We start from the raw sequence: 14,461 nt of genomic DNA on the forward strand, positions 1-14,461 counted from the left end.
TGAGGTAGGTGATTAGCCTGGTATTTTGGTATCTGTCACAGCCATATAATTTGAGGGCGATTCCCTGCAAAGGAGAATTTTTTTCTCCTTTCTCTCTGTACAGTTAACTGTTATTAATAAAGCCTGAGGAATATGGAAAAAACTTCCATTTTCTGACCAGGGTCTCTTGAGCAAAGCAGACTATGCTGATTTCATGATAATAATTTTATTAACAAGCAATTATCATCTTTGCATGAAAAACAGGAAGATCAGTTTTGGAAGATCAATGATTGGCCAACTATTGACAATACTCTCCTGTACGGTTTAATTGCCCAAGAAGCGCTTTAACTGTTAGCAAAGGGGTGGCTTGAAAACTTGCTCTAAATTTCTCAACCATATTGGAAATGTACCTTCCTGTATCTGCCTCCTTCCTTGACCCTCTTTGGCACCAGAAAAAAAAATGATGGAGTTATTCTAAAAGAAATAAATTCCAAAATAATTGTGTTGCTGATGCAGAGGCAGCGTAAATGACTGGGACATCAGCCGTAATGGAATGGCAGAAAATGTAGAGGGGAGATACAGAAAAACAGCTTCAGGAGTCATGCAGTTTGGCTTCCCTTTTTAATAGGAAGGGTAATTTCATGGTTATTAACATCTGTGTCTGTGTAGGGCAGGAGCCCAGCTCTGCCAGCCTCGCTCATCCTGGCCGTGCTTATTTGCTCCTGCCAAAGAACCGCCTGACTGTGGTGGTGGTTGCAGTTACAAGTAATTCTTACAGCGTATGAGAAGGGGTTGATGACGTGCATGCTGAAACACAGGAGACTTTAATTGCGTGCACTTTAGGCAAGGATCAAACTAAGCTTTTGCACCCTGAAGTTATTCTTCTTGACTAAAAATACATTGATGGCCAGGAGCGTTTATCCACCTCTTGCTGTGAGGCAGTGGGTAGCAGAAATGCTCAGCATTTATGCACCCGAGACACCAGTTTCCTGGGGTACTTGTTGGGCCAGGATGGTTCCTGACCACAGGTTAGATGCTATTTTGGAGTAAGAGAGAGAAACATTGTCACAGGGGCAAAAGAAGTGACTTTCCCAGGTTACCCAGGGACTGAGCGTCAGACAAGGACAAGAATCCCAGATCCTCAGGAGGTGACCAGAAGAAATTTGTCCACCTTCTCCGCATTGCCATTCCCGCAGCAAAAGTCACTTTGCTGCTTGCCTCACCCCGGGCTTGCAAGGCTTGGACCATATCTTACTACCAATCTCCTGGGCAATTCCCATTTTTTCTTGCCTCCTTTCCCGCCCTTGGTAGCTTCTGGAGCTCCAGCGTGAATGTCTGCTGTAGGAGCAGATGAGCTGAAAAGCCGAAACAGCCCGTGCCACTTCCCCAGAGCTCTCAGCTGCGCAGCTTCGAAGCCGAGCGCACATGCATGCAACATATTCATTATGGCCCCGCTTTTAAAAGTCTTCCTTTGTTCCCCCAAGCTGCTCTAACAATAAAGACGTCTTTGTTCCTTTTCACTGCAAAGGGGATGATATTGCACCCATACTTCTGGGCAAGTGTTCCGGTGGGGAAGGTAGGACCTGCCCTGCAAGGTCAGACATCTGGGATGTCCATCCTCGCTCCTTCTCAAAGCCGTCCTACGCCGGCTGTTAAATCTGGCCCCCACAATGCTGCACAACAGAGTCACCACGTCGGGAGCTCTTAATATCTGCTTCGAGGTGGTAGGGCCTTGCCCTGGGCATGGACCCTACGTGGCTGGCTCCCTGCCATGTCTGGAAACCCCAGTGCTTCAGTGTGGTCATTTGGCTTTAGAAGGTGTAAGAGATGGCCGGAGAGGTTACAATTGAGATGTTGGATGGGGAAAGGAAGTTTCTGCAGCAGATGGGCAGAAAGTGTGGGCAGTGCTGTACTCGTTAGTACCAGCGCTCGTTAGCAGAAGAGGTAGTCAGCCCCGTGGCTGCATCCCTCTCTGAGGTTTCACTGGGGTGGTGTTGGCTCCTGCCAGGCTCATGTTCAGTTTTGCCAAAACATGTAGGACCAGAGGGACTTCGGCCTCTCTGACCAGCGACGGGATATGGAGAAGAAAGTAGTTTTGCGCGATGGCTCCCAGCAGCCTGCGTGGCTGCGTTCCAGTCCGTCCAGGCAGCAGGATATCGTCCCTCCTGCGGGCGAGGGAAAGCCTCAGCCTGCCGTGCACGCGTTACGGCAGCAAAAAAGCCCCGTTCCTGGGCAGGCTGCTGCACTGCAGGGGGTGGTGTGGCCCCCAGCCCCATGGCCACATGTGCCGAAGCGCCATCAGCAAACCACCAATGTGGTGGGCTGGCTCCTCTTCCCAGCACAGCTGCCCTGCGCCGAGGCCCAGGTGGTGGATGGTGGTTAAGGCTTAATGAGAACTTTTTGATGAATGTCCCCGGGGATCCCCGTCTTCCCTGGGCTGGAGCCGCTTGGTCGCTGCCACGTTACCTGATGGCTGCCCCCCTTGTCGCTGGACCGAGGGGATGAAGCTGGATTTTCCAGGGCAGCCCCAGCACGTTGGTGTTAGAAATCTTTTTGCAGGAAGGTGAGGGAGGGTGGCGTGGGTCTGTGGCAGTGGGACTTCCCCTTTCGCCTCTCCCAGGCAGCCCCCGTGGTGGGCAGACACCATACAGCGCCCCACAGACCGGGACAAGCAATCGGTGGTGCCTTCAGAGCCTTCCCCAGCCTTCGTACCGGTGCACAGGCCCTCTTACAACTGGCAGTGGACCCCAACCAAGAGAAGGGTCCCCGCCAGCCCCACAGCCACCCCAAGGAGCAGGCGAGGGGCCACGGCACAGGCAGATGGGGGATCGCTCGGGGCTGATCCTCTGTGGGATGATCCGGGGTGATGATCCAGGTCTGCTGGCCCTGGACCAGCAGCCCCTCCGTCACACGCTCCGGCTGGGAGGTTGCTGTCTGCCGCAGTGTGCTATGGGTATGAGACCTGGGGGAAGTCCTGGCAGACCACGCTTTTCCCCGTAGCCTCTGTTGGTTTTGCTTTTGGGCTGAAGAAGGCAATGAATGGAAATTAGGAGTCCCCGTAAAAGACTGATGTGTTAAACCCCACCAAGTCTGTGTAGTTTCTCCATCTGCATCCAGATTCGTGCACTCCGCTCAGCTGTGGCAGAGCATGGGGTGGGCTGACGGCCGATTGCCCCGCTCGCTCGCTCGCCGTGGCTTGGTGCTTCCTTTTCTGTTCACATATTTCTACACGCTGCCTTTCTTCCTCTATTTGAGTGCAAGATCTTCAGGGCAGGGACTGGCTTGTTCTCGCAGGTTTGTGCGCTGGCTGGCACAGCAGGACCCTGATGCCGTATTTGGGACTGTATCTCCTCGTATGGCCCAAACGGCAGCAATGATTTTGTCCCTTGAGTTGCTGAGCTCTTTGGGTATCACAGGGTTATTGGGGAAGCATCTTTGGGACTGGGCCTCTGGGGAAGCGTGTTGGGAAACTGCCAACACCTTGCATAAATGGCCTTAGAATTGGGCTTAGAGAAAAATGAGAAACGAGCCAAACAAACAGCCACAGCCTTCAAAGCTACAAAATGGAAGGTTTTTGTCTTCCCAAGCCTGAAGTGCGCAATGAAGCGTGTGTGAGTACCAGGGGTGTTGTTCTGGGAACCCAGTGGAGCGTCTGGAGGCACTGGAGGATGGTGGTGGCGGGCGGTGGGCAGCGGAGGAGGGCCGTGGGGCTGGGCGCGGAGCAGCACGGGGCACTCACAGGCCGGGAGGAAGCTGCTTCTGCCTGCGGCGTGCCGGGACGTAGTGTCTGGTTTTGACAGTTGCTGCAATTTGTAACAGGAAACCGTTCTAGCAAAGAGGGGTGAAGATGTTAACAGAAATTTCGGCGTGTAGGGAAAGGGCTGCTTGAGATTATTTTTTTCCCCCAGGCACTTATTTCATGGTGCTTCTGCCGCAGGTATAACCAAGCCTGTTTCTCAACTGCCTGGTGCCTCAGGGAGGCATTTGTGGAGGTGGAATGAGTTTACCAGGCTCATACGTGTTCTTGCAGCCCATGCGTACAGGCAACAAGAGGCTCGTCAGCAGACCTGTCCCTCTCGTCACCCAACACGAAGCTGCCCCAGGACTGCACACAGTGTGCAGCCCCCTTGGCCGTGGTCCTTGCTGGGTGCGTGTGTGTGTACCTATCCATGGACATCCCGAAGCCATTGTCCTTCCATGCTCCCAGTGATGGAAAAGCAAACTTATATTCTTGGAAACAGTGACTCAATTTTAAAAAAAAAAAAAAAAAGGACCTAAGGGATTTGTAGCAGATAATCGGCTGAATATGAGCGCCTATGGAGCTGCTGTTGCGACCAAAGGAACTGGTGTGATTGTACGCAAGGAAGGAGCCTACGTTGCTGTTTTATCCGGTGCTTGTGCAGACACTGCTGGAGCCCCGTGTCCTGCTGCGGTGTCCGCACTTCAGCAAAAAAGTTGCAAAATTGGCTCAAGCTTAGAGAAAAGCCAGAGAGATGATTAAAGGATTGGAAAACATGCTCTGTAACAAGGCAGGCAAAGAGCTCCGTCTGCTTGCCTGAGCCGAAGCGAAGGTTGTGGGGGGTTTTATTGAAATCTGTGAGTGTCTTCATGGGAACTTTGATAATAGAGAGCTCTACTGTCTTGCAGATTAGAGCAATAAAACTTCAGGGCTCACATTTGAAACTAGACAGGCTCTGAGGGGGGGAAAAAGCACTGGGGGGAGCGATTTGCTAATCAAATGGCATGTCAATATTTAAAATAATTTCTCTCTCTGCAAATGTTTAAATGCAGTGGGGTGTTTTTCTAGAAGACGCAGGCTCTAGGTCGGCTACGGCTATTGCACATGGATTAGGTATTAACTGGGGAAGCCCTGTGGCTGTGATTATCCAAGCGCTCAGCCTGGGTGACAGCAGCCGTCCCTCCACACTTGTGCTCTTACAGCAAAGGTGAGATAAGGAGATAAGGACACAGAGGTTTGTCCTGAGGTTCCCATTAGGGTAAGTGCCAGTGAGCTTTCAGAAACATTTTTTATTTCGTGTGCAACTGGCACCGTTGGCAGCTTCACGGCAGGCTGGGACTGGGCAGCGGACACCGAGAGTGTGGTAAAACCAGGGAAATTATTTTTTTTTTTAACAGCAACTTCTTTTTCTGCTGCTGGCAGTGCCACAGCCTGCCTGCGCAGCACTCGATGCTTTCCGCTTCACCTTTGTGAAGGCAATTTGTTGTTTACAGTTTCCAGCGCCGTTCATGTGTGCGAGAAGGAGCGCATCTGAGTGTCAGCATGGGTCGTACTTTTCTAACCAGGCTGTTTCCAGAGATACTTCTGATCGCGCCGCTTTGCATTTCGGAGCGCACGCTTTCACTTGGGGCTGCCAGCACCCAGCTCTGCTCTGACTTGGGCAGTTTCGCACAGAGTTAGGCAGAGAAGGGCACGGGGCGGGGAGTTGTGTTCCTCTAATTCTGCATTCCTACCCTGCTGCTGAATCACAGGCGGAGAGATGACATAGAGATGTAGGTTGAATACACAAGAAAAGGAAAACGAGATAAACCGGGATCGTGTCCCCTGCAGTGCCAGCCAGTCGTGGTTCTGGTTTTGTCCGTTGGTGCTTTCCCGCGCAGTCCTCTGGCTGCTGCCTGCCTGCCTGCCTGTCTGTCTATCACCCTCTCTTTTCCTTTGGATTTAGCGCAGAAACTGAACATCCGGAACCATGACCACTCACGTCACGCTAGAGGACGCGTTGTCCAACGTGGACTTGCTGGAGGAGCTGCCTCTGCCAGACCAGCAGCCATGCATCGAACCGCCTCCCTCCTCCATCATGTACCAGGTACCTCCGGCTGCCGGCGGTGGTGGGGCAGGCAGGGCGGTTCCGGCAGCTCATGCAAAGCGCAGGGGCACACGGTGCTGAGAACTAGCTGAAAACATCCTGGGTTCACCGTGTTTAAGGAAACGTTCAGAACAGATCTAGCCACAAATCTGTTCCCAAAGGGTTTAAAAGGAAAGCGCTAGAGAGTGGTGAAAGGGATCTTTAAGGCTGAGCAAGACACAGTGAAGCTGAAAAATGAGGACTAGAGTGCGTGAATGGGTAGGAAGCAGGAGATAAGACTTGTGATAAGAGCAGAAAGTTCTCAAGCGATGTTTTATTATGCACATATTTCTGTGCTTCCTTTTTATGGTAGCGCATGCATCTAAGTAGGTCAAAATCAGAAGTTTTGCCTGACTTTGGCTGGCCCGTGCCGCTCGCACAGCTGGGGCTGCCGGTCGATGGCATGCAAGGGAGGGCAAGTCGCTCCGATGGCTTCTCTGCCTTGAACAACCGCCAATTTCGCTGCAGCTGCGCTGACCACGCACAGCTGGGCACGAGCCCAGGGCAAGGCTCAGCCTCCCACGTTTGGATCCGCCGCGGGATGCCTGGGCTGCTTGGCCGCCACACCACACCCTGCCCCACAGCACACACCCAGCGTTAAATATAATACGGGGTTACTTTCTCCATCCTGCCACTCCTGAATTCGTGGCTTACCCACGGCGGTGTATGAATACAGCCGTGTACGCAGGGGGCTGAGATTACAGTATCTCTTTCAGCAGGTCAGGCCGCGGGCGCGTTCAGCAGCGTTGGTATCTCTACGGGTTATCAGACACAAAGGCAGTTTCTGGGCTGCTCAAATTTCAGCTCTCCCTGGAAAATCTTGGTACCATTTTTGCTTATCTCTTCCTTAAATCATTTTTAACTCTTTGCTGGCTTGTGTCCCGTGGGGGGCTCAGGGTCCAGCCTCATGGCGCAGCCTCCCTTCAGGGCCACGAGTGTGTGCACACAGCTGGGCCTAAAAACCTCTAAACTGGATCTAGAGATTTTGGCCAAGCCTATTTCCTCATCGTAGGTGGTTTGTGTGTATCCCTCTACCCTGCTAGCCAGAAAGGCATATGCAGCCTCAGCTTTTGTTAGTCACATGCAATGTCCGGGAGGCACAAGGAGTAGCCCTATGGCCACGGGTCTGTGCTCCCGCTTTCCCTCCTCGGGAAATCAGTTATTGAGGTGAACACAGTCACTGCAACGCTAACGGCATTGCGAAGAGCAGCTCTGGGCGCCTGGGACTTCTGTACGCTCTGTCCTCCAGCAGATACCACGGGCCAGCCTTGGCCGAGGAAGTCATCCCAGCGCAGAGCGTGCGAAGGAGCACTCGGCGCAGAGAGGCCGAGGAGCTGCTTTTTCATCCCCTGCCCAGCTCTGCACCGTCTTGTTCCCCTGTCCCAACCCAAAGCAGTAGCTCAAAAACTTCCAAAACAAGTGGTCGTCCCAAAGCATCTGTATGCAAGAGCAACATTAGCGCCGATAATGGGGTCTGGATGAGTGCTGACTTTCGTATTTATGTTTTCCAGACATCTCGTTCCCTGCCCTTTCTGTGTGTTTATTCTTTGCAATTCCTGCTAACAGGATGTGGTCTTCCCCTAGCAGCCAGGGCACAAATAGAAATTAATGAGGCTGCAGCTGTCTTCGAGTTACCAAGCTAAAATCCTTGGAATAATTGCTGTAGGTTTGCTCTCTGGTGTGGCTGCTGCTCCCTGTTACTGATCCCCACCTGGTTTGGCTTGATTTTACAAGCGTTTGTCAGTCTTGATTGCCATATTTTCACACATACAGTCTGCAGGATTTCCTCTAAGGAGCATGTGTGATTCAGAAGCGTCTCAGGCTGCGCCTATGAGTCTACTTCAGACCTAGAGGTGCAGCACCTCAAATTGTTCACAAGCTGCTCCCCTGCCCCAGGAGCCCTCCTGTTTCTGCCTTTTGCCAACACATCCCGTGCTGGACTGTTTCAAGTGTGCAAACAGCTAGCTGTATTTTAATCCCCATCTCTCCATTTCACCCATAGGCTAATTTTGACACAAACTTTGAAGACAGAAATGCCTTTGTGACCGGCATTGCCAGGTACATCGAGCAGGCGACGGTGCACTCCAGCATGGTGAGTCCCCCGGGCGCTGCCCCAGCGATGCTGAGCCTTCGGTGCGTGCCTGCCCCAGCAACACCTCTCTCTCTTTCAGAACGAAATGCTGGAAGAAGGCCACGAGTACGCCGTGATGCTTTACACGTGGAGGAGCTGCTCACGAGCCATCCCCCAGGTACTCCAGCCCTTCCCAGGCAGGGATGTTCCCAAAGCACCTAGTTGGGTTTGGCTTCAGCGTGAGTTAGTTTGGACTGGAGGCAGAAGAATAAAAAACACAGAGAAGACTGAAGCAGATAGAAAGGTTGAAAAGAAAGACTACCGACTCTTCAAATTGTTTTCTCCCCAACAAAGTCTCAACCACTGATCTCAGCAGCTGGTAGCCACTTCAGAAGCAGATCTATACTGCTGCCCTAGCAAAGGGCATCCGCTCTGCACCCTCACGCACATGAAAGCTCTATCCATGACACCTCCTAGCGACACCCCTCAGCTCAGTCACCCCCACTGCAAGCCGACTGCCTTATATACATTTCCTGGTTTCACAGGCCCCTCCCCTGCTCCCCAAAGCAGTCACACCCGAAGTTATTTCATCCCCGCAGGACCAGCTTCTTTGTCCTACAGCTGCTAACAGGGCTGAGCTGGGCACAGTTCTGGTCCGACACGGTACTTGGGATAGTGCTGTGTTTTCTCACTTGGGTCTTTATCCACTTCTCTGTCTGGAGAATGGGTAGCCTTTTCCCTTAGTTAAAGCAGGGTGGTGATTTCCTTCCTGGGGGGCCACTGGAGTATTTTGCTCTCTCATGTTGTGGGGAGGTGGAGTTTGCTTCAGGCAAAGGCAGTTGGTTCTTAGAGGTTGAGAGTAAAATCATTATATCTGGTTTATATTACACTTTCCTGATACCGTTGTATGGTATCATACCATTACATGGTATCAGGAACTTCACCTTCAGTTAAAAATTGCCCCAGTGCCCAGTGGGACTCCTGTGTCGTGTGAAGGAGGGAGCCCAGGCAGCCTGGGATGAAAACAGCGGGTCCTCCCGAGATGTGGCAGACTCAGGCTCTCCCTGACTTGCACAGGGCTGATCAGGCAGCTGGGGCAGGTTTCAGCATCCCAAACTGCTGCCCAGGCTCTGGGGTGCTCTCTCTGCTCCCTCAGGAGCCCCAGAGTTGTAGGTGTTGTGCATGAAGGAGCACTTCGATATGCCAGAAACATTTCCCCAAATGCCCTTTTTTGCTGCTGATATGCCTGAAGGTCCTGATCTACCCCATTTAATCATTCTCCTCCTCTACTGTTCTGCTTCAACGGTTTTCTAGTCCTTCTCTCTTTAACCTGAATTTTAGTGGCTTCATCCTGCAAACACCTACGGACATGAGTAAGGTTGCCCACGTGGCCCACTGATGGTGATTCAGACTCCCGCTCAGAGCTTGTCTTCTGCGATTTGAACGCGTGCCGCATCCCTGCAACATCCCCGACTGACAATGCGTCGGGGGGAGTGCGGCGCAATTCCATTAACCCTACGGATAAAAGGGTTTGCAGCACTTCCGTGAAGCCAGGAAAAAAATATTTCCACATGGCTGACAATGCCCATGTTTGTAATTCCCCGGGAAAGGTCAAACCTCAGTTCCCCTCAGGTTATGCTCTGCTGATGGTCTCATGAGACGCAGCCATGGGGAGGTTTCTGCCGCTGATTGGCTATTTCCTTATCTCCCATTTATATTTGATGCTGTGCTGCTATTGCCTCTTCTGGCTACGCTAACAGAAGGCAGGCCGTGGCTGAGCTGATGGCAAGGCAGTGCTACAGATCATCCGTTTTGGTCTGTTAGTGTCCTCCCATCCTGCTCACCCCCATGACATTTGTGCACAGCTTGTGCGGTCCCTGCTCTCTGCCCCGTCCCCCCCCCGGGGGCTGCAGGCAGCACCACATGTGACGGAGGGACCAGACAGCACCACAGCAGAGGGTGCATTTACAGACACACCAGATTCGATCCTGCGATGACCCCTGCGCTTTGCCATGGGGCACATGGCTATGGCTGGGAGGGTCCTGTTCTCAGCCCCCCAGCCATGTACACCGTGCTCAGCCACGTACACCTTCCTGTGCTACCTCCGGGACCATGGCTTTATGGGTGAGGAACACCCAAATGTGCACCGCTCCTTCCTACTGCGAGCTGCATCCTCATGGCCATCAATATTGCCTGACTGCAGTACGAAACACCAGGGCAGGGACATTAGATTCCCCACTGCAGAGAGGGCAAAGCTATTTTTTCATCTTCCCACATGTAAAGCCATCTGATTTGTCCCCTTGCGCCCTGTGGATCAGCTGCTGGGCTACTAAATTTGCACCGGAGCTGTCAGCACCATCCCAGCCTGTATCAGCAACAACTGGGAACCAAACCAGAGGAGGACGGCAGCTGGGGTTTTCCCTAAAAGTTTGGTAATGACTCCAAGTAACTGTTTGGAAAGGAGATGGGTGACAACTGAATAAGTCCTTAAATTTAGCTTCCCAGGATTCCAGTGAAGGTGACTCACTTCATTGCTGCTAGCCACATACAAGTCCAGTGATTTTTAACGCATCTGCAACAGAACCAAAATTATGCCAGTGAGGTTGTAGCAGAGCCATAGCCTGGTGCCTCGTGTGTCCATGGGACTTTGCAACACAAAGCCTCAGATAACTTCATGATATAACATTCCCACATTGTGTAGCAAGTCCAGATGCTGTATTGCATGTGTTCTACCCCAGACAAACGCATCAGAAGACATTTATTTCTCAGAGACAGGATTGTGCCCGTTTATAATGCATGGAGAGAATTTCACATCTGAGAAATAGCCCCTTCTGCTGTCACCTATTGCCTTGAAAGCAAGCTCCCTCTTGGGTCCCTCTGTTGTCCTTAGGTGGGAACAGGATTCACTGTGAAACGAGCAGAAGATGGTGGCTGCTGCAGCCCACAGCTGTGTTAGAAGCTCTGATGCTGACAGGGATGATTTGTCTTTGTGACACAGGTGAAATGTAATGAACAGCCAAACCGCGTGGAGATTTATGAGAAGACGGTGGAAGTCCTGGAGCCAGAAGTCACCAAGCTTATGAAGTTCATGTATTTTCAGGTAAATGGTCAAGGAAGGAGGTGACTCGGTGTTAACTTACCCTAAGTAATAATTTATGACTTTGGTGCTAACTTATCCTAAGCAGAGCTGTGCTGTCCTTTCCTGTCTGGCCAGCCTGGAGAACCCCTGAGACCCCTGGTATGTCCTTGCAGCCACCAGCAGATACCTGAGACCTGTCCAAAGGAAAATCTGTGCCGTGTCCCCCTTGTTCAGCCCCAAAATCTTGTACACAGGTTGGGAATGAGCACACCTCAGCCCTTTAAGCTCATGGAGGACCAGAGCCCCCATGGGTGGCACAAGCTCCTGTTTTTCTGGGATGCTGGCTGGTGGACGTGAAGAGCTGTCTCTCCACCGGCACCAGCACAGCTCGCTCTTCTGCTCTTCCCTCCGAAGCAAAGCCAGGAAGAGCTGGGGGCTGGTGGTGCAGCTGGTGCCAGGGCTGGATGCAGCCATGCAGCTGGACACCCTCCTGCTGTGCCAGCAGGAAGAGGGATGTGCTCACAGCCCCCTAAACTCGGGAGTTAGCTGGCAAAGAGCACCAGAGACTAAATTTAGTAGTTGCTATGCCTAAGGCACTTCACAAAATAATATGCTTAGATCCCAACGCAGCAATGACCACGTGGCAAACACAGAGCTGCTGTGGGCTCCAGGGACCTCTCCCCATCACCGCCTGCGTTTATGACTGGCTGCAGCTGGGTTTCACTGGTGTGTTTAAGTTTTATGTCCTATGAGGTCCTTATGCCCCACCTAAAAAGCTTAAGCCTGATTTTACAGAACACGCCACGCTCTGTGCGGGCACAAATAGAGGGTTTGAGGCTCCCTTCTCCCCTCCAGCGCTGAGGATTTTTGGCTGCAGTGGTTTGTAACTCTGCTTCATTTCATGGCGACAGTGGAGAGGGACCCTGGAGCCTCCATCCCCAGCAGAAAAAGGCTTTCGTTAAAGGAAGGAGGCAGTGGGTGGGTGGAAGAGGGTCCCATTGGTGGCGTGGTGACTACACATGACCTGCTGTTGGGATGACCCTGTCCCACTGCCTTCCAGCGCAAGGCTATCGAGCGGTTCTGCAGTGAGGTGAAGCGCCTGTGCCACGCTGAGCGGAGGAAGGACTTCGTCTCCGAGGCCTATCTCCTCACGCTGGGCAAGTTCATTAACATGTTTGCCGTCCTGGATGAGCTGAAGAACATGAAGTGCAGCGTCAAAAATGACCACTCTGCCTACAAAAGGTGAGAGGGGACGAAGCAGCCGGAGCGGGGACAGGACTGTGCCTGGTCTGCAAGGGAGCACCCGGTCTGCCCAGCAGTGAGGGCAGGTGGACGTCAGGAGGCTGGAGCCTGGGTTTCTGCCCTGTTGTAGGCTCTCTTTGTGAGTTTAGGCAAATCTCTGAGCCCCGCTCTGTTTCGGTTCCCTGTTGGTAACAGGAGGAGAGAGCGGCGCTGTACTGCAGGGGGCTCTGAGGCTGCTGCGTTGCAGCTGCAGGTGAAACAGGGAAGGTGGGTGGTGGGAGCCTCACGCTGGGCGAGTGATCGATCCTCGGTGATGTTGGATTTCTCCCTTCCAGAGCTGCCCAGTTTCTGCGGAAGATGGCAGACCCCCAGTCCATCCAGGAGTCCCAGAACCTCTCCATGTTCCTGGCAAACCACAACCGCATCACACAGGCAGGTCCCTTTCCTCTGAACCAGTTAACCCTTCTGTGGGTAGAGAGAGGCAATGATCTCGCCAGGGCAAGGGTCCTTCAGACTGGACTGTGGCAATAGCTGCCTTGTTTGTTGGTCATTGATTGGGTCAATCACTGACTGTCGATTTTTGGGTGTATAATTCTAGCAATATCTCCTTCTCATGGGTCATCCTGGGTGGCTTTGAAGATCTCTTTATGTCAAGACAAGGATGAAGGTCTAAAAAACGAAAGGAGCTATCGGGAGGGTTTTCTGCCAGAAACTTTCCCCAGTAAATCCATCCAGTCCATCTCTGCGACTGCGTGGGAACTGCAGATCAGACCTAGGGCCCTCCACATTCCACAGGCTCTATAAGCTGCTAATTAGGTTAAAAATTGGACAGAGATGAGAGAGAGTCAGAAAGTCTGCTTCTGAGGCATCGTTCTTTACATCTCACTGTCTGACGTTTGGCTGCTGTGATCAGTCTGAAGGGGAGAGCTGTCCTGCAGAAGGAAGGTTGTTCCTCATGGGTGATACCGTGAGGTCAATCTGCTGTCTGTAACTTAAGAAAAGCACACAGGCGAGGTTTGAAGAAACCTCTCTTCATTCTACTCTTAATCCTTCGAATATCTTTCTTCCCTGGTTCCTGCTGTTCCTCTGCCCATGTGGATAATTTGGCTCCCGTTGATGTTTCAGTGTCTGCACCAACAGCTGGAGGTTATCCCTGGTTATGAAGAATTGCTGGCTGATATTGTCAACATCTGTGTGGATTACTATGAAAACAAGATGTATCTCACTCCCAGTGAGAAACACATGCTCTTAAAGGTGAGATTCGGCCATGCTTACGGGGCTGGGTGCTTGTGTAGTTTGGGGTTTTTTTCAGTAAAATGAAATTCCCTCCTGGAACAATGTTTCTCTTAATTTTCTTTATTTTTTCCTCCTTTGGGTTTACATGCATCCTTTCTCTGCAGGGTCAGCATCCTCTGGTCAGGGGTTGCTAGGAGATGGGAAGGCTCTCCATGTGCAGCAGCACAGCTGCCTTCCTCCTTTCCTGTTTCTCTTCTGGTCTCTGTTACTTTGTGTCTTCTTATCAATCCTCCCATTTTCTCCTCTTTCACCTCTTCTTTGTACCTGAACAGACTGCTTGTTGCCATGGGTCTGAGATGTCCCATTCCAATATGCTGAAGTGTCCTCTCTGTTGGGCAGTGCCACGAGCTGCCTCTGTTCCTGCTGTAACTTGGACCTTCTCCCATCATTTCTCTGCTGTCCTTCCTGGCCTTCTCCCATATTCCCATATAAAAATCTTCCTTCCTCTCTCCCTTTCCTCTGCTTTTCCCCGTTTCCATCTGTATCTTTTCCCCCAGTCCTTCCCAAGGTTGCCAGCACCTCTGCCTGCCTGGGACTGAGCACGTGCATGGTGGTGGTCTCCAGCTGGTGGGTGAGGGCACTGGTGGGTGCCCTGTGCTCTCCAGAGCTGGAAGGGGTTTTTCTGTTGTGCATGGGTGTGTGGGATCATGGGCTTGACCTGAGTAACTGTATAGAGTATGCCAAATTCACCACCAACTTTCCAACCCTAAATTTTCTGCTTGATGCCCATTCCCAACAATAATTCCCTGCAGAAGGCAGATCCTTCAAGGTTTGGTTTCCTGATTCTAAAGAGCCCTCAAGATGAATATGTCAAAGTATCTGCTCGTTCTGTATATTTGTCTTTACTATAAGTCAGTTATTACAGAGATTGCAGTCACTATTACCATAAGAACTTCATTACCGCGGTATGAGTCAACTAAGGATCTTTGA

The 14,461-nt window shown here is 51.8% G+C and overlaps 1 protein-coding gene across 4 annotated transcripts in view; it reads left to right on the forward strand.

The window, feature by feature from the left end:
* Positions 1–14,461, forward strand: part of CYFIP2 (cytoplasmic FMR1 interacting protein 2) — a 56,622-nt gene that overhangs the window by 1,793 nt on the left and 40,368 nt on the right. For 3 of the 4 annotated variants that reach the window (XM_063349600.1, XM_063349599.1, XM_063349596.1), the window contains exons 2-8: positions 5,664–5,804; positions 7,846–7,935; positions 8,015–8,092; positions 10,913–11,014; positions 12,054–12,235; positions 12,571–12,667; positions 13,361–13,489. In XM_063349600.1, the coding sequence (XP_063205670.1) occupies positions 5,688–5,804; positions 7,846–7,935; positions 8,015–8,092; positions 10,913–11,014; positions 12,054–12,235; positions 12,571–12,667; positions 13,361–13,489 (795 nt within the window). In that variant the 5' untranslated portion in view covers positions 5,664–5,687. The remainder of the gene's footprint in view (positions 1–5,663; positions 5,805–7,845; positions 7,936–8,014; positions 8,093–10,912; positions 11,015–12,053; positions 12,236–12,570; positions 12,668–13,360; positions 13,490–14,461) is intronic. The other variant, XM_063349597.1, reaches the window with a different exon arrangement.

Source organism: Chroicocephalus ridibundus, chromosome 11 (genome assembly GCF_963924245.1).
Source record: "Chroicocephalus ridibundus chromosome 11, bChrRid1.1, whole genome shotgun sequence".
Classification (NCBI taxonomy): domain Eukaryota; kingdom Metazoa; phylum Chordata; class Aves; order Charadriiformes; family Laridae; genus Chroicocephalus; species Chroicocephalus ridibundus.